This window comes from Dicentrarchus labrax, unplaced genomic scaffold (assembly GCF_905237075.1).
Source record: "Dicentrarchus labrax unplaced genomic scaffold, dlabrax2021, whole genome shotgun sequence".
NCBI lineage: Eukaryota > Metazoa > Chordata > Actinopteri > Moronidae > Dicentrarchus > Dicentrarchus labrax.
In genome coordinates this window covers 2923145-2944485 of record NW_026136701.1, presented here as the reverse complement: position 1 = coordinate 2944485, position 21341 = coordinate 2923145, and the positions used below count along the sequence as shown (strand labels likewise).

Genomic DNA, 21341 nt, shown 5'->3' with positions numbered 1-21341 from the left:
AATGTCAACCTGCTGCTGGCTCTAGAACAAATGTCTGTAGGATTCAACCCTGTAGGGACCACAGAATGTTCGATGCAACCTATCGAACAGTTGTTAAAACATTTTTTTGTCTGGACCAAAGAGGCTGACTAACTGGCAGACCCACATTACCATAAGAGCCCTGATAATGGCTAAAAACAAAATCACATAAATAAATTTGTACTGTATGCTGGGAAACAGGATTATGTTGTCAGAGAGAGGTCCCTTGATCTGACAGCTGAGCATCCAATCTGTGCCGAGACAAAACTGTAACATGGACAATAACAGTGACACTACAAAAGGAACCACTGAGACGAAGACAAACAGAGTGCATCTCTGCGTCTGGCCTGTGTCTGAAAGAGAGGAGGACTGACAGCCACACACAGAAACAGAGCCACACTGAGCATGACTCATGCCCTCGGAGCACTGAGCCTTAATACTGATGGCAAACAACATGCAGCCCACACTGGGACACAGCAGCTATCTGCAGCAGTGCAGGCTGGGTTAAAGCAGGACAACAGTCTGTGTCACTGCTCAACAACATGGAGTCATGGTTGGGTTTTTCAACTTGGAACTTTAATGTCCCAGGAGTTGTTGGGTAAACAGTAAAGCCACTGTAAAGTTAACAGAAGATACTGCAGCGTCTAACTGAACCTAAATGTAATGTTCAGCAGACCTTCGTGGTTTGGTCAAAATTGGCGTTTTTTAATCCAGAACAGGTCATTTGTGGGGTTGATGTGGATCTGATGATGTTGACTGTGCCAGGACAGAGTGAAATGGAAACCACCCACACCTCTTGTGTTGTTGGTGGTTTCTCTTTTTGACTTTTTTTGCATGCAGTAAGGTAAGAATCTCTCGCAGTAGCGTTGGGATAACCTTAATTGGTGATGACATGTTAAGCTTGGGACTGTTAATGAGATATGGCTGAGTTGTTTTGATTTGGCAAACTCCAACGTTAGCCATCACAGTTTCGATGCAACATTAGCTAGCGTACTGATTATTCCAAACTCCACAACATTACTGAGTTAGGGCTCTGGGACTAATTGTTACCATTTTGAGACGACTACAACTTCCAATAACTCCTTAGACAAAGTGCTAATTTAATGTTAATGTTTGGCCCTGATGGTTCCATTTACTTTGTGGTACGATAATATTAGCAAGGCTAATGCTGTCATAACCACAACATAATAAAACACTTTGGTTTTGGATTTGTTTTGGAAGAACACAACCAGTTAAATTCTTCAGCAATTCCTCTGCAATCTTTTTTATTTTATGACTCAACTTACTATTTTTTCAAGGAGCACGAAGGGTACTATATCTAAATTTCATTCTACAACCTTGCAGTGTAAATGACAATAAAATAACCTTAAATTCTTGAGACTACACATCGGTGTAGACATTTAGCTAAAATGGAATGCTTTTTTACAGTAACCCCATATTTAGTTAAGGAGTTCGGTCTAGACCTGCTCTATTTGAAAAGTCTCCTGAGATTCTGTTATGAATTGGCGCTATACAAATAAAACTGAATTGCATTTATCAAAATGTATTCTCTCTCTAGAGGGATATCCATCTTTGTCATATAACCAAGGAAGGTAACACTTCTAATTTTTACCTGCTGTATGTTGGCTAAAGAATGGTTTATTTTATCAGCTGTAGCCAATAAACATTAGTTCCATGTTGTTGGACACTACAAAGTGAAAATGTTCAACTTTCTGCAACAGTATGGACTGGCCTGGACTTTTGTTGGGCCTTCTGGTTAGCCTAAGGGCCTGTCCTCACGAATACGCGGCCTCACCCAATACGATGTCGTTTCGAAAAAAATCATCGTCTCCAGAAATATCTGCGTCCACACGGATTCACTGACAATGACCCAAAACGCTGTAGAACATATGCCAGGCCTGTATGTGGCGCTGTGACGCCGCCACACCAATACACTAAAACAAGAAGAGAAGCCATGGAGCATGCGCTGTTTACAAACAAGTAGTAGTAGTCCGCCATTGTTGTTGTTGTTATGACGCGTCTAGCGGCGGTGGCTGAGGTTAAAGGCTAGAGAGGCGGGGCTAATACGTCACCGTTTTGGGAAAAGTCTGTTTCGTCGTCCTGACGACTCCGAGCAATCCGGCGTTTCTGGATTTTCCCACTCTGGGACCCGTTTCCAAAAAATACCATTTTCACACCCCGAAAACGCCGTATCCGTCTGGACGCGAGGCCAATACAATAAAGTATTTATCCGGATATTTTAAAAAATGTATTCGTGAGGACAGGCCCTAAGTGTCCCACTAGTTGCCAAAAGAGCTAGTTCAACTGCCTCCTAATGATGTGCGTGTGCCCTGATATGTGTTAACTCAGTTGGGGAACTAGTTGGAAAACTTTGATGCAGTCTTGCATTTAAGGCTTGTCACTATTTCTTACTTCACATCGTGGCACACTTGTTTTCCTACACAGTTTCAGCTGCAGCAGAGACGGTACACATCATCTATAGCCCACACACTCAAGCAACAGTCAGCCATCTCAGACCATACAAAGAGAAAAAGCCTCATCATAGTATGTGGATAGAATGATCACATCAGAGAGTAACTACTGAACAACCCACCACCACTGCACTGAGAAGGAAAAAGACATCAGGAAACTGGAAAACAGTGTCCCAGATGTCAAACAGGGTAACAACCAATACAAGATATTGGACCCAAGTATAGACTCTGAGGCTAAGCTTGTGCAGGTTCAACAGCAAGCAACAAAATACAGGCAGGAGATGGTCAAAACCAGATAATCAGTCCAAGGGAAACAGCCAGGCAACCCAGAGTCCTCGGGGACTCACACACACTGGGAAACATTTGACGAACTGACAAAAACGAATTAGCAAGTGAGACAAAGGAACACACAGACTTAATACACTGGTGAAGGGAGAATAGCTAGACACGAGTGAATATAATCTGGTCAGGGCAAATAATCTAGATTGATGGGAACACAGACAAAGGCCGGAGGTGAAGTTATACACAACACATGGAAGATTTTATATTTCCTGTCAATATAAAAATAACTGAACCAAAACCCAAAACAGAAACATTGCAAGTAACCGCCGTCCAGACAGACAGGCCTGTCTGTGGCCTCCTCGCCTGTTTAGTCCAATGCAAACTAACAACCTACAACATTTTCCTGACAATTGGCTTCTTGTGGTCGCATGAGTAATTTCTTTATCCAAAGCAAAGGTGGAATTAGCGTGATATCATACAGTAGCAAATTCTCTTTGTTTAGCATTGTTTGCATGACTTTGGGCCCAATGCACACAAATGGTACAGCAGTCAAACATAATGGCGGAGCGCTTCATTGAGCAATACCCTGCCATCCAGGCAGCTTCAATGGACCCACGACTAAAGAAAGCAATGGACAGAGACAGGAATAGATTATGGATTAAAATTTTTTTTACACTGAATTAGATTCGGAGACAAAGCATGAGTCATGTAGTTTTGATTTTCTGAGTGTCAGATGGTGACATCTGCAAGTGTGAGGACTTCACCAACACCATGAGGGTCCTTTACAAATCTACTGCCTGTGTATCTTTGGACACCACAGGGCAGATCCTCCCCATCCCAAACTAAAAGAAAAGTTTAAGGTGGAGGAAGATGGTTCTGCCTTCAAGATATATATAATGAGGCGAGCCCATGTTACACAGTATGTAGTTCATTGATAATCATGTAATAGTTCATTCACTTGTTAGTGCTGCCATCTATTTAAAATGTAAAATGCATTACCAAATATTTTGCAATATAATAATAATATTGTAGAAATGGTTAGTCTTAGGATGAAACAAAGTGATTCCTTGAGGAGGCTACTGCCCTGGATCCTCGATTTAAATCCAAGGTATGAGGCTGTTTGGACCCACTTGGACCCAGAAACAGTTTGTTCATGATGATAAAGTAGACTTATGTGTTTATACACATATATATACAGTTTTGATTTACTATTATTATTTTGTGTTGTTTAAAGGGTGGAGCTGTGACCCAGGAGGAAGGAGAGAAAGAAGAGCTGGTGCAGCAGCAGGAGGAGAAGTCTACAGAAGACAGTGGAAGATATCTAAGATATGGACAGTACTGCCATACTTGCTCTATATAACATAATAATGCTTAAATTAGTCATGAGGCCTTTTTCAGTTTTCAGCTATCACTGCATGAGTCAAAACTTTCAGTTCTTGGGGAGCTCTTTGAAGAGGAAGACCAGCCTGTGACGGAAACTGTGATGGTGGCTATCTGTGGCCCCTCAATTGCTGAAAAGGTGAGAAAGAGGAACAGGTTTACCGGAGCTTGTCCCGAGTTCATTCAGACCCTATCCTATGGTGGCGGCAGAGGAGGGCCAGATGCCAATACTGGCTAATTTGGCAAAACATTATTTATGTGTCCAGGCGTCTTCTACACCCTCAGAGCGGGTTTTCTGAAGAGCTGATATGCTGATCTTTCTAAAGAACAACTCCCTAGAGTAGTTGTTAAGTTGTTTAAGTTGTAAAATACAATTCCTTTGTTATTGTTACATTTTAATTTATTATTTATTTAGGTATACATTTATTTATTTATTTATTTTCACCCTGTCCATTGTTCAGCTGTTGTATTCTTTAAGCTACTACTTTTCCCTCAGGTCTGGGAGGGGACAGAAAGGTAGGGAGGAGGGGTTTTATTTTGTCTAAAATGTTCTAAATAAATAACATTTTCTAAACAAATAACAATGTTAAAATTGAGAAGTTTAGACTTATTTTTTTAAACTGAAATGACATATTTGTTAATATTTGTTTATTTGTTAATTTGTTGAGATCATCAACTTAACTTCCTTAAACACTAGTAAAGATACAAGAAATGTGTATTAAAGTCCACTAGCTGGAGGTTAGCACCCACCCTATTGAACCCAAAGTCTGCCAGCGACAGCTTTCAGTGGGACTGTTAGCTTTGCATTGGCCAAAACTCACACTAGACTGTGACTATCTGAAAACACTGTATTAACCCAAAATAGCAACAGTAGACACTCATGGTATTCACAACTTCAGTATTACCCATGGCAAGACACAGTGACCAAAGTAACGTCCAGGTTTACATTAAACAGGTAAAAACAAACTGCTGTCACACACTTGCTTCTGCTGTTCTCCCGCCCTCCAGACAATCAGCAACTGAGGAACTTGACATTGACTCATGACTGACTAATAGGAGGTAGAATACATCAAACAGCCAGCTAGGTCCAAACAGTGTTTTCAAGCTTACATTACATATTATATGACTGTACGTAAAAACTAAATATCCTAGGGGGTTACATAATATTCATAGCTATGTTTTCATTAGTGTATAATCGTTACTTTAGAATGAGCTGTTTTTATCTACTGAGGGAGCCGGTCCTCTTTTATGGAGTCCTCCATGTTGAACCACCATGTTTCTACAGTAGCCCAAAACGAACAAACCAAATACTGGCTCTAGATAGAGCCTTTCACCGCCACTGTAGTTTCTCCCACACACTTGGTTGAGTCAAGGGGTTTCCGTTGGTTGCAATCTGCAATCTCACCACTAGATGTCACACCTACCTACACAGTGGTCCTTTAAGGTAAACAAGCACTAGTTTGTCAAATAAGAGGGTTCCCCCTGTCCTCGGAGTGTCTGTGCACACCCCTGCCAGACAGTACAGAATCCTCTGCAGTCAGCTGTCAGCACTGATCACTGATTGGTTGAACTGCTGTCCTGAATCCTGACTGGATCTCACACTTCCATTGTGTGTGTGTGTGTGTGTGTGTGTGTGTGTGTGTGTGTGTGGCTCCAGTGTTCTGAACTCATACTGAGCTCTCTGGCATAGTTGCCATGGTGAATTTCTGACCAGCCAATCAAAGCTCTGTCTGCAGTGCGTGTGCAAACACAGAAAGTAACATGTAAGCACATACTATAAAAAGACACACAAATAAACACACAGATATTGCATTTCTGCTAAGAGACGTGTAATAACGCATATCTCTGTCTCCCTCCCCTCTCTCTACTTCCCACCACCACTCTTTTTGGTCTCTCTGCTCTCCTCCATGTTATTGCCATGGAAACTCAGCTGAGATTGCAGGGTTGCAGCAGCAATGAAGGGGAGTAGGTAGAGATTGAGGGTGAATGAGCAAAGCAGAGAGAGAGGAGGTAAACTGGGATAGAAAAAGATAGTAAGAATATTATAAAGGGGATGTAATATCTTTTGTTTTAAATCAACAACCCAGTGAATGTCTAAGTCATTATTACCACATCCCCTCTCTATCCCTTCCCTCCAAGTGTCTGCCTTTTCTTGAGTCTCTGTATTCAGGTCATCAGTTATCTGACTTTCCTGCTGAACACAAGTCTCTGTCCCCTCTGTCTGTTGCCATTTTACCCTGTATGCTTCTCTTTTCCAACCAAAAACCCGGATGCTGTTGCACTACTTTCACCTACAGTCTGAGTTTAGCCTCAGTAAACATCCCTGTGTTTCTCCCTCCCAGTAGTGATCAAGAGTGATCCAGATTTAAATGACCTTATAATATTATAACTAGGCCTTAACACTGTCACTCAAATTGCTATTAATAGTCTCAATTGCTCCTATTAACACAACCACTTCCTTTTCCCTCCTCCTCCTCCTCTGTCACAGTCTTCCTGGAGAAGATTTTTTGACATGGGAACTTTAACGTGAAAGCTTCACTACATCACTTTGAGAAGAACCAATGACATTTTTGCATTTTTATTATCCTTTTATCCCCTTTATTACACTATGTGATAAAATAGATTAAAGGTCTTCTTACTGTGTGATGACCTTTACTTATTAAAGCCCCCTCCAGTCAGAAATCAGTGTATCTTCTTGTTCCTACAGTGTGCTGTTTGAATAATGTCTGTGCAGAGTTTGACACTAGAAGGATGTTTTCACATTCATCTGCTGAAAGTGGAAAGCTCCCTGCTCACTGAAAAGCTGATTTGAAGGGGCGGGGCCTACCAGCAGGATTTGTGACATCATAAATAGTTAGGAAGTCAGTCCTGGTCCAGTATGCAACTTGTACAGTGGGATGTAGAAACTTGAATCCTCCAGTGCACATCCACTGAGAATGGACTTTACAGTGAAGAAGGAGACATCTTGTGTCCAGCAGGAAAACTTTAGAAATCAACATTTGCATATTCAGAGATTCTTTTTTGCAGAAAAGACTATTTGTGTATGTCTTTAAATTTGTGATTTAGATTTTTTTTTTTTTTTAGATGAGTGCTAGCTTGCTTCCAGACCTCTGAATCACTGTCTCTGATTCACATAAGTGTTGTGCTCAGTGACGAGGCCCTATTTAAAATAGAGACGTCATCCTCTTACAAGGCCCAGCGCATTAGCTTGTAGCACTGAGCTTCAGTCAACAGATTCATAACTTTACCAGTGGACCTATGACCGATTCATGGTACATCGACCCAGGGGTCAGCATACCGATGCGTCTATACTGTTAAAACGCAACTGTAGTCTTTACACCTCTAATACATATGCTTGGCTTTTGAGGCTAATATTTGTTTCAACTTGAGAATAAAACTAAGTAAAGGTGCATTTCCTACTTGCGTCTAATTGCTAAAATGTCTGGTTAAGACAAGAAGTCAGCAAACGTGACTGAATGGAATGTGGATAAAATGTTAATACATGACCTCAATCATATCAAATAGTCAGCAATGGTGGTTGTTTAACAATGGTGACAACAACTCCCATGACCCCATGCTACTTCACAACATCATCAAACCATGTCTTTTATTATTGTTTTGACGTGAGAAAAAGAAATTCAAAGTGAAAATCTACTATGAATTTGGTCTGAGCACATTTTTTTTGGTGGCTTTTCAAAATGTTCTTAGGTGGGTTTAGTTTTGCTGGCAGGGGACTCTGTACTGGAGCTTTGATTCTCGGCCCAAACCCAAACCCGACCTGACTCGTCGTGTTTGGGCCCAAAACCACTGCTGTATATTGGGCTCGAGTACTTTGTACTCTTGACCTCATTATTTTAAAAATCCTTCCTGGCTACATCCATGAAAAGTAGTGACAAAAATGGAGTCAGTTTGGATGAGAACAGTGCAGTTGTACTTGTTGCTGTAAGGTGACTTTTTTTTTAATCATTTATTGTGAAAAACATAAAGTTATTTCTCCTACAAAATGCCACTGCAGCTTCTGTGAAATTTGTGGAATAGATACTGCTGACTGGTTAGAGAAAAACAAAACAAAATACCCCCAAACAAAAATGAGCTAACATAAACACAGTGGCTTGAGTGTATGCAGTTGAAACCAGAAGTTTACATACACTGTATAAAAAGACACATACGCTTTTTTTTCTCACTCTCTGACATGAAATCAGACAATCACTTTTCCTGTTTTAGGTCCGTTAGGATTACCAAAATTATTTCTATTTGCTAAATGCCAGAATAATGAGAGAAGGATTCTTTTTAGACAATCAGAAGTTTACATACACTAAGATTACTATGCCTTTAAACAATTTGGGAAAGCCCAGATGATGATGTCATATCTTCTGATTCGTCTGATCTGACAACATTTGAGTTAATTAGAGACACACCTGTGGATGTATTTTAAGGCACACCTGAAACACACTGCTTCTTTGTGTAACATCATGGGAAAGTCAAAAGAAATGAGCCAAGATATTATACGCAAGTATAAACACCATGGGAGTGTCCAGCCATCATACCGCTCAGGAAGGAGACGGGTTCTGTGTCCCAGAGTTGAACGTGCTTTGGTCCGAAATGTGCATATCAACCCAAGAACAAAAGCAAAAGACCTTGTGAAGATGCTGGCTGAAGCTGGTAAGAGTGTGTCATTATCCACAGTGAAACGAGTACTGTACTGACATGGGCTGAAAGGCCACTCTGCCAGGAAGAAGCCATTAATCCAAAAGAAACATAAAAAAGCCAGATTACAGTTTGCAAACGCACACAGGGACAAAGACCGTAATTTTTGGAGACATGTCCTGTGGTCTGACAAAACGAAAATCGAACTGTTTGGCCATAATGACCATCGTTACGTTTGGAGGAAAAAGGGGGAAGCTTGCAAGCCTGAGAACACCATCCCAACTGTGAAATACTGGGGTGGCAGCATCATGTTGTGGGGTTGTTTTGCTGCAGGAGGGACTGGTGCACTTCACAAAATAGATGGCATCATGAGGAAAGAACATTATGTGGAAATACTGAAGCAACATCTCAAGACATCAGTCAGGAAGTTAAAGCTTGGGCGCAAATGGGTCTTCCAAATGGACAATGACCTGAAGCATACTGCCAAAATGGTTACAAAGCGGCTTAAGGACAACAAAGTCAATGTTTTGGAGTGGCCATCACAAAGCCCTGATCTCAATCCTATTGAACATTTATGGGCAGAGCTGAAATGGCATGTGCAAGCAAGGCGGCCTACAAACCTGGCTCAGTTACACCAGTTCTGTCTGGAGGAATGGGCCAAAAGTCCTGCCAACTATTGTGTGAAGCTTGTGGAAGGATATCCAAAACGTTTGACCCAAGTCATACAGTTTAAAGGTAATGGTACCAAATACTAATGAAATGTATGTAAACTTCTGACTTTCAAGAAAGTAATAAAAACATTGTCTAAAAGATTCTCTCTCTCATTATTCTGGCATTTAGCAAATAGAAATAATTTTGGTAATCCTAATTGACAGGAAAAGTTTAATCTGGTTTAATGTCAGTGTACGTAAACTTCTGGTTTCAACTGTATGTAACTTCATCAAAACTACTTCATGTTAATCCCAAAGACACATATAACAATGCAAAAGGAACACTCTTTCACTGCTTATGGAAATGTAATGTGGTCGCTTTTGGATGGAGGTTCTGGACATGATCTGAAAATCCCTTGTCTGTTATGGATCCTGGGAATCTATCTAATAATGTCATTTCTAAGAAGAGTTACTCTGCATTAATAGACTTACAAACTAAGAGAGCAATAGCTGCAGAGTGAAAAAATGTCAACAAATCAAGTATGAATCCTTATATTAAAGGTCCAGTGTGTAGGAATAAGATTACAAAGTGTATTAACCCATCTGTAATTACTGTAACATCTGTATATTCACCTCTGTTTTAATTACTGTTTTTATTGACTTGCCATTTCATTTTATAATAACTATCTGCTGCCAAGATTGACCATTACATTTTATTAATAGCCAAAGGTTGTTATAATCAAAAGCCTCAATAAAATATAATTAAATAATATGAACAAAGTGTGAGGCTGAGGGGAAATAAAAAGGAAGTTGAGGGCAGGTTTATATTAAAAGCTAAAAGTAATTTAAATCCAAGGAAAATTGTTGTAGCTTCTGGAATGAAAATCCGAATCAAAACCCAGTCTTAGATGATAGACTTTTCGTATTTTTAAATTTTTTTTTCTCAGTACTTTGGAACCTATTTCATTAAAAAACGTAATGTAGTTCATATCCATAGCTGCATTAATCCCTGGATTCTTGTAAATTCCATTAGCACTAGGAGGAGCCAGTACTACTTGTACTACTGTCAGCATATATTTAATATTTATAAAATGTACCTACTGCAGCTTTAAAGCCGTTACTATGTCATGCCCAACAGAGTTTCAAGTAAATGAGCCCAAACCAGTTAACACCCAGTAAACCCAGAGCTTTCAGGGCCCCTAGAGTTCTGTTGGTTCCCAGTTGGTTATCCAGCCATGCACAATTTCAAAATCCCATGCTAAATTCTAATCACTGGACCATAACATTTTTAGGCTTCCATGTCTCTCTCTTCCAAACCTTTTCAGCCTTTTGACATTTTGTCTTTCTCCAGACAACTAGTCATATACAACAGAACCAGGAGCCAGATATGTGACAGTGACAGGGATATAAAAGGTCAAACAGGTACAAATTGAGACAGACACATTTGATATCAAACTTTTATTTTGTTACAGAGACACCACTGGAAAACAGATACTTGTTGGATGTCTGTCATTATCAGTACACTGTCACTCTTGTACGTGTCAGTCAGTTCAAATGTAACAGTTATCAGTCACACTGCAGTCAGCCCTCAACGTAGCCCAAATATGATGTGATAGCACAAAATAATCCCAGTCCCAATGCAAGTCAATATTACTTATAAAACATGCCTCGATTCAACACTTCTGTTGTCCACACATGATGAGCGGACTGTGTTTTCTTGTGAAATGTAGAGCGTTACAGTCAGAATGTATGAGACGACTTCATTTCAGTAGCTATCGTTACATGTACATATTATCTGGATCCCAGTTACGGCCAGGATTCCCTCTGATTCCAGGCTTTATGCTGAATAAGGCTAGCTTATATACACTATATCCTATAGAAAGCTGCAGGGATAGCGTGTTTTTGTAGGCCAACTCAGAAGTTAACATCGTCCTGTTTACTTCAACAACATTTTTCCATTGGATTTTGGTTGTTGCAGAAAAAAATCTGATTCTTACATGTTTTGTTCAGCAAGATAATCTTGACAGATGAACATGACTTTTATGATTTTGAAGCGTAAATGCGATTGCCAGAAGTAAAAAGGAACTTTTTTTGGGGGGGGTTAGTTTCATTGATTTCAAGGGAAATTCAACTGTATAAAGGCACTAAGAATAACTGTATATAAATGCCAATCTTCTCTCTGATGGTTGTGTTTGTTAATGTAGTTCATATAGAGACATCAGTATTCAACTGAGACTGTCATAACCAGTTAAAAATTGAAAAAAGTGTTCAGCGTACTGACGTTTAATATCATCATCAGCCTCTGTAGTGTCATTTAGCCACTTGTTACCAACTGCCTTTTTTTAGACATGTAAAAGCTTCAAAATTGACAGGTGGGGTATTTACTGACATTTTTTATGTTGTAGAACAAAACGTGAAAATCTCGTCAGTTGTGTTAACTCTAGGTCACTTAACTAGGACTCATTCCTGCAGCACTCTATTAGAGTAACTCTCTAAAAGGGTATGGTGCATATAAGAGAACCAACAATGCCAATACATTTACTGTACAACACAATAAAATATACAGAATAGTGTGAACAGTGTACATGTAAACATAGCAGCTGACAGTGACCACACGGATACTGAATTCCATAAATACTCACTGAATATAAGTTGTGACATTTTATCTCCATCAAGTGACATTTCCTCTTGGCCTCACTTATCAGGCTGATTTACTCATTTCTGGGTCTCGCAGCAAAGCCTGTCTAAGCTATACTGAAGACCATAGCTATAACTGCAGTGTGTATCAATGTTTCCTACAACTATCGGCATGATCTATAACTTTGATAGGTTTATAACCACGTTCCAAAACTTTAAAAACTTCAAACTTCCAAAAAAGAATACTTGTCAGGACTAACATAGACAGCTGTCTTTCAGGATAACCAGGCTTGCGTTTATACTAGGGCTGTCACTTTTTCCAGAAATCATGTTCAAACGACTTTTGAATGACGCGCAATTCGTTTGAATGAAGTTAAAAAAATATCTTAAAACACAAAGTACTGTACGACACCACTTGGGAAAACATAATGTAAAGACTGTACTAAAGGATAAAACATTTGGTCTTACCACACCAATGGGCCACATATCTTTGCATATAAATTGTGCTATTTCATGGCATTTTTACGAGCCTCTGGCACAGCTCTGCTGAAGCGAGTGTGCCAAATAGTAGCAGTCAGACGAGGTTTTACACTTGACATTGCTCCGCTCGTCTGCGGCTCCAATGCCTCACTTGGGTGAGGATTTGTTGTAGTTGTAGAGTTAGACAGCTGCATTGTATGCAAAGTCAGAAGCACACTGCTTCTCAGATACTTTGGTGTCGCGAGTGTCTGCTCTGAACAGCTTTGCTCGCTACTGTCCTCCATATTTGTAGTAAACAACATAACATTATTGGCTTAGTTTACTGAGAGGTCAACAGGGCAATGCCATAGGTCGAGCTGATTGAAGCTGTGTGAAGGTCATCACACTTTGAAAATTAACCATGTTGAAACAAATTTTCTAATTTCTAATAAAAAGTGACAGCCCTGATGAATACAAACAGGCATTTTTAAATGAAACACCGGATTATGAAACAAAGTGGAAAATTACACCTAAATAGGAGTTCCAAGGCATTCACATGACAGCAGCTTTTTTTGTAATAAACGCTTTCTATTAAAATGTTAGAAGTCTTGTAGTGTACCAAACAGATGTGAGGCCTGGGTTCAATCCACTGAACGCTAGAATTGGAATTCAAAATGTAATTACAGTAACATTTGTGGCATGAGACAGCCATATAGCCAACTAAACAGTACATAAAAATCAGTGGGCTATAGACTGGACACTAGTATCTGTTCAGGTTGTGGATGGATGGACTTGAATTGGCTCCAGGCCTGGTTGAAAATGTCTTTTAGTCTATGCTAAACATTAGCATTTCCCACCGAGCTAACGACCCAAACCATCAGTCTGGGTTCACGCACAAGATATACTGATGAGTATAAAGATACAAATGTCTATTTACAGCAATAGAAACAGCAAACCATTACTGTTGTTGATCATTATAAACAGATAGTAGCTCATGTCAACTGATTATAAATCTGATAGAAAAAAAATACAACAACAAACCTAAACCTACACCAAGAATTCAATTGGACAGTTTTACAGAATCAGTTCTGTATAATATTTTGTAACCACTGATGATATATAATAGTATTGTTTTACATTTCAGTAACATGGTTACAGTCTTGCTGGATGGCAGATTGTATTAAAGAAATAGTGCCACACTGTCGGATATACGCTAATTTACTTTCTTTCCAAGAGAACTGTTGTTGCGTGTAACTCTCCTAAAAACTACACATTTTCACATTTCTCTTTGTGTTTGGAGTTACGTAATCTGGTAGGTGTGTTTTTGAAATCTAGACGGTCCCAGGCTAGCTGTTTCCCTGTGCTTTTAGTCTTTATACTAATCTAGGCTAATAACAACCTGACTCCCTCCTTGCTGTGTCACTACACTCAAATTCTGCTGCCTGCCCTTTCGGGCTGCCTCTTTCTGGAGTTCTCTCTCCGGATTGGGACACGAGAACATTTATTCTGTTTACTGCAGAAATTAGGGTCTTGGAGATCCATCTTACTGACACACTCTTTTTTACTTTAACAAAAAGTATCTACCCATATTACTCTCAAAGAGAACACAAATAAGTGTATTTCCCTGAATGTTGAACTATTCCTTAACATTCTTTACATGTATCTTATTCCACAATGGATCTCTTCGTAGTGGCGGAATCCTTTGTCTGATGAGAAAAACCAAACTGCTCTCTCGTGTATCAGTGTGTTTTAAGAGCATGCAAGACCTACAGCTGATCTGACCTGTCTGCTGTGAGGCAACAGTGGTGAGTCACAGAAAGTCATAGAAAATGAACTGAATTCCAGCAGCTGGTTTCCTGACTGACTTGCAATAGAAATGCAAAGTGTCAATCATGTTTAACTGCTTTCAGGATCCTCAAATGACAGTTGCAGAATAGTACCATCAGTGTTAAGATTTCCTTCTCGGCTGGCTATAGCACTAACTGTAAGGTTTAACCGACCATGCGCTCATATGAGTGCAACTGGTTGCCATGGCAATTAGCAATACATTTGACAAGCAGATATAAAAAGTTCTCTTTCACATATACTAATCAAAAATATCTATATATATATATATATATGTCATATCAATAGAGATTCAATGAAAGAAAAGACAAAAATAGCTGATTATTAGTAATAAGACATTAACTGTGGATCATTCACATTCATTCTGATTTATTTTTTATAACAAACTTTCACCAGCTGGTTAAATCTTTGAACACCAGGAGGCCATTAAAGCTGCAGTAGGTTACTTTTATAAAAATAACTTCAGGTTCCTCTGGCTCCTCCTAGTGCTCCTAACGGCATTTACAAGAATCTAATGGACCTTGACAAAAACAACCAATCAGAGTCTGGAAAAATATAAAGACGCTTTGGGTTGGTGGCTTGAAGATAGTTGATTGTTGAGTCTCATTCCCAGAGTCCCAAAGCGTCTGTATTTGATGCCCTGGGAATGAGACTCAACAATCAACAATCTTTCTTGGCTCTGATTGGTTGTTTTTGTTCGGTCCTGGTGGATTCTTGCAAATTAGGAACCAGATTTTTTCACCGATTATCCGTCTCAAGTACTGCTGTCAGGATATAGTGAAAGTTGCAGCAAATATATGATATAAAAATGATCTACTGCAGCTTTATTGTGTAACAATAGGTAGTATGAAGGCTAGCTATGTAGCTGCTAGCGTAACAATCCAGGTACCCTTAATATGCAAGTAAGCTAATAAACTGCTACCCCCATTCAACTAGTTCATTATCAGTACCATTTCCAAACTAAAGACTTCAACATCAGATAGTTCAATCCCTTATCATATAATAGTAACAAGGGCTAAATTGAAATTTGATAAGTTAAGGCTGCAAACATTTTTTACTGGAGTTCCAGGGTGCACAAGCTGCAGTTAATAAAACAGCCGGCTAACGACAATGTGAGCTTCAGAGATATATACAATATCATCTGAATTTCACAGAATATATTTCTGTAATAGCAAATTGCACAATACAACTAGATCTCATTACTATACACTCAAAAGCCAAAGTAAGAGGACGGAGCAGAAGTGGTTTTCCTCTGCCCCTGATTTCAGCTGCTGGGCCTTACTTTGGTGGCAGTAATGATCAGGTGCAGTGACATTCTTTCAACAAAAAGCTAATTCTTGGGCTCACCATGTCATCATGTGCCGGGAGCTGGGCAGATTGCACATTAAAGGGGAGTTTCAATGCAATCACTGTACTTGAAACTTTTCCATTTCCATTTTGGTATCCACAAATTTGCTTGGATTCTGGGGTTGCAATGTACATCCTCTTACTCAAACCATCAAATCCAGCCATCTTTCATGTAAGTTGTACTTCCCATTATCTTCATTCAAAACACATTAGTTAGCAACCATGATTTTAAACATACCAACGCTGAAACTGCAATTAGGTAACAATGTCCACAATGAAAATGGCAAAAAATACCATACTAAAAAAAGGAATTCAGATGAGAACCATAGCTTAAGGACATTACAACATAAGAACATAAACATGCTGTTAGCTTTTGCTGCCAATACTCTGACTATTGATGGTTTGCCTTTCTTAATAAGCTATAATTCAAAGGTTTCCCTTGCAAACACAATCAGACACATCAGTATACCAAAATCAACTTCTCATTTCCACTACACCAAGCTCATTCAATTTTCCTATCAAATTAATATTTGTTCCTCTTGCTAAAAGCACACAAAACCATACTCAAAATGCAAAATTTTGAAACTAAATATGAGTAAGGGTAGCTTATTGAACTGAAATTATACTCCACTGACATGCCTTTCACATCAAATTAGATAAAATGTTTTGCGTTTGATCACAAACCACATTCCACAACATCTATCATATCAAAATATACTTCTCTCTCCAAGGCTATACACAGGGATAAATAACACATTTGTGGATGTGATTAGTAATTTTTAAGGGGACTGTTTTACTGTCTATCTCAGTATTCATGTTAAACAGTCTCACTGCAAAACATGAATTGCTGGAAATGGACTGGAATCGAACATATAGGCCTCACAGAATGTATGCACAGATTAGTGCAAAAATAATGAACTTTTATGGGAGTATCAGATTCATTACATTCCTCCGGGCTGTGTTAGAATAATAATACAACTGTATCCTACCATTTACATGTGTCAGAAGAGAAGTGCAAGAGTTTGTAAATGATTTAGGCAGGTAAATCAGCTTTGGATAAGGGGTGCATTATGTGTAGACAATTTAGACTGTTAAATGGTTAAGACTTTCTACTACATGACAACTAAACAACATCTGTTTCTAAAGTCAGCCTGAGGGGTGAGAACCAGAGGGTCATGAACCAAAAATTGACCACACTTTGTCCTGCTCATTAAAGGTCCAAGTGTGTAACATTTAGGAGGATCTATAGGCGGAAATAGAATATAATATTCATAGGCATGTTTTCATTAGTGTATAATCATCTGAAAATAAGAATTGTGTTTTTATTAGCATGAGCTGTTTTTATCTACAGAGGGAGCGAGTCCACCATATTGAACCACCATGTTTCTACAGTAGCCCAGAATGGAAAAACCAAACACTGGCTCTAGATAGGGTCATTTGTGTTTTTCGTGAGTTACGTGGCCACCTTAATTTCTCTTACAAATTTCTCAGCCCTCATTCCAAGGTCGTCGAATACATGACGTGAGCAGTGTTCAGTTAGGTGTAATTACAGGTGATACACAATTTTTCCAAAACAATTCCAAATTGTCTGCCTGTTCTCTCCAAACCTCCAGCTAAAAAGAATAATGACAGCAAGAGAACCAAAAATCCAAGAACACACCAAACTAGATCAATGCAAGAACGAGCACAGAAACCTTCTTGAATGCTTTCTTCAAACATTGACAACGTTTCTTGTTGACCAATCTGTGTCCATTCTTTCATGTTAAAGGGAACAGAATGTAAAGGAGTTGAGTTGCCAATAAAACGCATTTGTCACATTCAAACATATACCTATATCAGCTTGTTTAACCAAATTACTCCCTATAATAAATGTTGAACCATTAGAATAAGTCCTGTCCTGTTAACTATCGTGCATTCCATTAAAAACAACACAGCTCTTTACAACGCCATTTGCAGGGCCATCATCATCTCCAGAAACATCATCATGTGGCAGCTTACAGAAATGATACAGATATGTACACAGCTATAAATATCCACTGTCATCGAGCTGCAGCAATTGTGCTTTCTCAAATTCTTCAAACTCTATGCCCAAGGCAGTTTTACATTATCCATTACAGCCCTGCACTAACACAGTATATCTATGTGACTAGCCCACAGTCACATGACTTTTCTTTTGATGGCACTTGGGCACTAAGTTAAACAGAATGTAAACACTGGGCTCAGAAAATGATAAGTAATGTGTGTTAAATAGTCCGAATCGTGTGTTGTGTCTGCTAATCACTAAACATAACATTTTAAGGTTATTCTTCTCCAATATTCATGAGTGGAAATGTCAGAATGGTTTGTACTTCATAATATCAACCACTCATGCAAAATACCAAGGCAAAGTTAGTGAGGAATATTATGCTCCCACTGATTTTCAGAATAAATTGGTGAGAAAAAAAGTCATAATGTTAGAAAAAAAGGTCATAAGAGTATGAGTATTAAGGTGTAATTTCGCAAAAACCTTATAATTTGAGTAAAGTCCAGAAAAGAAAGCCACAATATTATGAAAAAAATATTATTTTCTAAGAAGAAATATAAATATGAATCATATTTCGAGATTGAAATTGTAAAATTATATATTTTGATATTCATATTCTATTGTAGAAAACAGGTGAGTTGTTGAGGATCTGAAGTTATAATATGCACCAAAGATTTTAGTACAGACATGTCAAGTCTGCAACAACATGGACAGCTGGGCAATGCTAAAAAAAGCTAGTAGACATTTTGTTGCTCTTGAAATATCACAAAATGTTCTCAAAATAATGACTTTATTCTTATAATGACTTTCATGTACAATTGCAACTTAGTTCTTTTCTCATATGATTAAGAAATGATTCTTGTTATATTATGACTTTTAATGTACAGTTACACTTGTGTACATTTTGTTTTCTTAAACTTTATCTTGTAGTGTTATCCTATTTTGTAAAATTGTATTGTATCATACATTCTTGTAGAATTACACTTTATTCTTGTAAATTATAAAAATGTTTAAACTATTTTGACTAAAATTAAAGCATTGTCTTGTAATGTCATTACAATAAAACTTTTGTATTGTAGTATACATTTTCGTAAAATTACACTTTATTATTTAAATATTTTTTCAAAACTACAATCTTTCTTCCTGTTTGTTAGGACTGTATTCTTGTAATATTGTACTGTGGCGTTGAAATACATTTTATTATTATAATATTGCAACCTTTTCCTCAAAATATCATGACTTTATTCTATAAATATTAGATGTATTTTTTCCCAAAAGTTTCCCTAAAACTCAACTGCAGTAACACCCACTCTGTAATGCTGGGAGACATGATAACTTCATAAAATTAACCAAAATGAAGAAAACAAAACACTTCACTTCCTTCAGTCTTTGGACGTGTGTATAGTCTAAGTTTGTTCAGATGATTAACATGCTGCTTGTGTCGGTGTACAGTACAGCTACTACACAGTAAGGATAACTGATATACTGCACATCATTAAAACACAGCATGTAAAAAACAGAGCGCTTGTTTTACTATATTTAAACACAATGTATGCCCCATCATATTGTTCGTATCCAACACAAACACAATACCACCATGAAGTAAGAGATACCATTATTGCCCAAAAGGGACTCCTTGTAGCCCAGACACAATCAAGACCGTGGGTTTTAATTTCCACCGTGGCAACCCACAATCATATGTACAAACACAGCACAGTTATGGGCTTTGAGTTCAAATTTCCATCTAATGTGGTTACACTGTAAAGGTTTACATATCAGTCCCTGTGTTTGACACCAGGATAAAAGCTGAGAATATACTGTGTGTATGAATGTTGTGATAAGAATGTGATCCCATTTACAGCTGACCTAGCAGTCAGAGGAGTCATTAGGCTGAATCCATCCTCGCTGGCAGGGAGCTATGGGACAGACTGAGGAGGCTGGAATCTCTCCTTCAGAGTGAGTCAAAGGACAATCAGTTTATTTAGCCCATTTTCCTTGTGCCTATGAAGCAAGTGCACTCAATTTATCACATTTACAAAAAAATTGGTGTACACAGCAGTCCAAGATAAAAAAAAACCCATAATGTTGAATCAAACTCACCCCAAATATGTTAAGCCTTAACTATAGTCCTTTCTTATTGGCCAGTTGGAGACTGGGGATGGGGATAATTGTGTTTGTACTTTCTATGGCTTGTGACTCAAACTAGATGGTGAACCTATTGCTAGTAGGTTTTATGAGCCTTCAGTACGTCTCCTAGTAAGACAACATTTATCCAGCTGGGGTGCTGGGGCGGGGAGACACACATATTGTGCCCTGATTGGTCAGGTGAGAGGTTGTGGGTAGGATTTGTGGCCACCCCTTATAAGACAGATTTAACCCAATTTCCCTTCATTTCTGAAGTTCTGAATGGCCCAAGCAGTATCTCCGTTGAAAGTAGCACACATTGTTATCACAGGTGTCGATGGATGAACTTAACTCTGTCATTCTTTATAGGCCAGGCCCAGAGTAGGAGGTGGAGTGTGAGTCAGGATGGGGCGGGGTAAGGTAGGGGGAGGGGTTGGACTGGGACGACCAAACATCCCCTGCATCTGCCTGTTGGGGTGGTTTGGCAGGTTAGGGTGGATGGGGTTTTCCTGAAAACTTCGAAGGTTTTCGTGGAAACGGTTGCTGCTTTCATTGTCGGGGCGGTTACCGTCATCACTGTGGCGGTAGTTGTTGTGGAGGTCGGGGGTGGGCCCTCGCTCAGGGACATGGACAATGTGGGAGCCGCTCTTCCTCCTCAGGGTGGACTCACGGCTGGACGAGGCGACCGACTGGCAATCTGAGCCGCCGTCGCTGCTGGCGGCCGTTCCCTCCACCGGGGTGACCCTGATGGTGGTGATGGCCTGAGGGTGGGGGTGGAAGGGAGGAGCAAAGCTGGCAGGGGGGGTGAACGGCATGTTGGAGTTAGGAGAGTTGGGGTTGAAGTTGAAGTGAGCGTTATTAAAGTTGGGATTATTGGGATTGTTGGGGTTAAAATTGTGATGTAAAGGGTGTACAACATGTGGATGGTTTATGTATACACCTCCTCCTACCCCTCCCCCTCCTCCTATTCCTCCTCCCCCTCCGTCTCCTCCCCCTTCGCTCTCTGTTTCAGTCCCTGTCACACTCCTCCGCCCATCCACTGACCCTCCATCCCTTAGAGAATCACAGCTGTCCGTGTGTCTGTTCAGGTCATTGAGGGCGAAAGCTGACTGTCGAAGTGAAGGTCGTTGTTCTGGGGGCTTCCATCGCCAGGAGCCACTTCCATCGGTGCTCGGGGGTTTCACCACGGGTTTGTGTGATCTGGACTCTGGGTGAGCTTCAACACGGACTATACTGCCAGATCTTTCCAAACCTCCTCCTGAGAGAACAAGACCAAATAAATCAATAATAATCTTATTATCTCTGTAAGGATAAGGCTGGCCATATTCTTCATTTTTGAAAAAAGTGAGTATTTGAGTATTTGGGGCAGCAGGACGGTGTGTGTAGAATTAAGTCAAAATAAAACTAGTGTGTGTTTTCGTGGTAATAAAGGAAACTGTCACCCAGTGCAACAGTGTG

General features: G+C 39.4%; 1 protein-coding gene across 2 annotated transcripts in view; it reads right to left on the bottom strand.

Moving 5' to 3' along the window:
* Nucleotides 1-10891: 10891 nt before the first annotated feature.
* Nucleotides 10892-21341, bottom strand: part of LOC127369707 (phospholipid phosphatase-related protein type 4-like) — a 53798-nt gene continuing 43348 nt past the window's right edge. Inside the window, exons 11-12 of one of the 2 annotated variants that reach the window (XR_007886109.1) lie at nucleotides 12889-21141; nucleotides 10892-12795 (exon numbers count right to left, since the gene is read on the bottom strand). Coding sequence is in view for 1 of the 2 variants with exons in the window: in XM_051411341.1 (XP_051267301.1) it covers nucleotides 20240-21141 (902 nt within the window). In the remaining variant the exon portion in view is untranslated. Of the gene's footprint in view, nucleotides 21142-21341 lie in introns of both variants that reach the window. The other variant, XM_051411341.1, reaches the window with a different exon arrangement.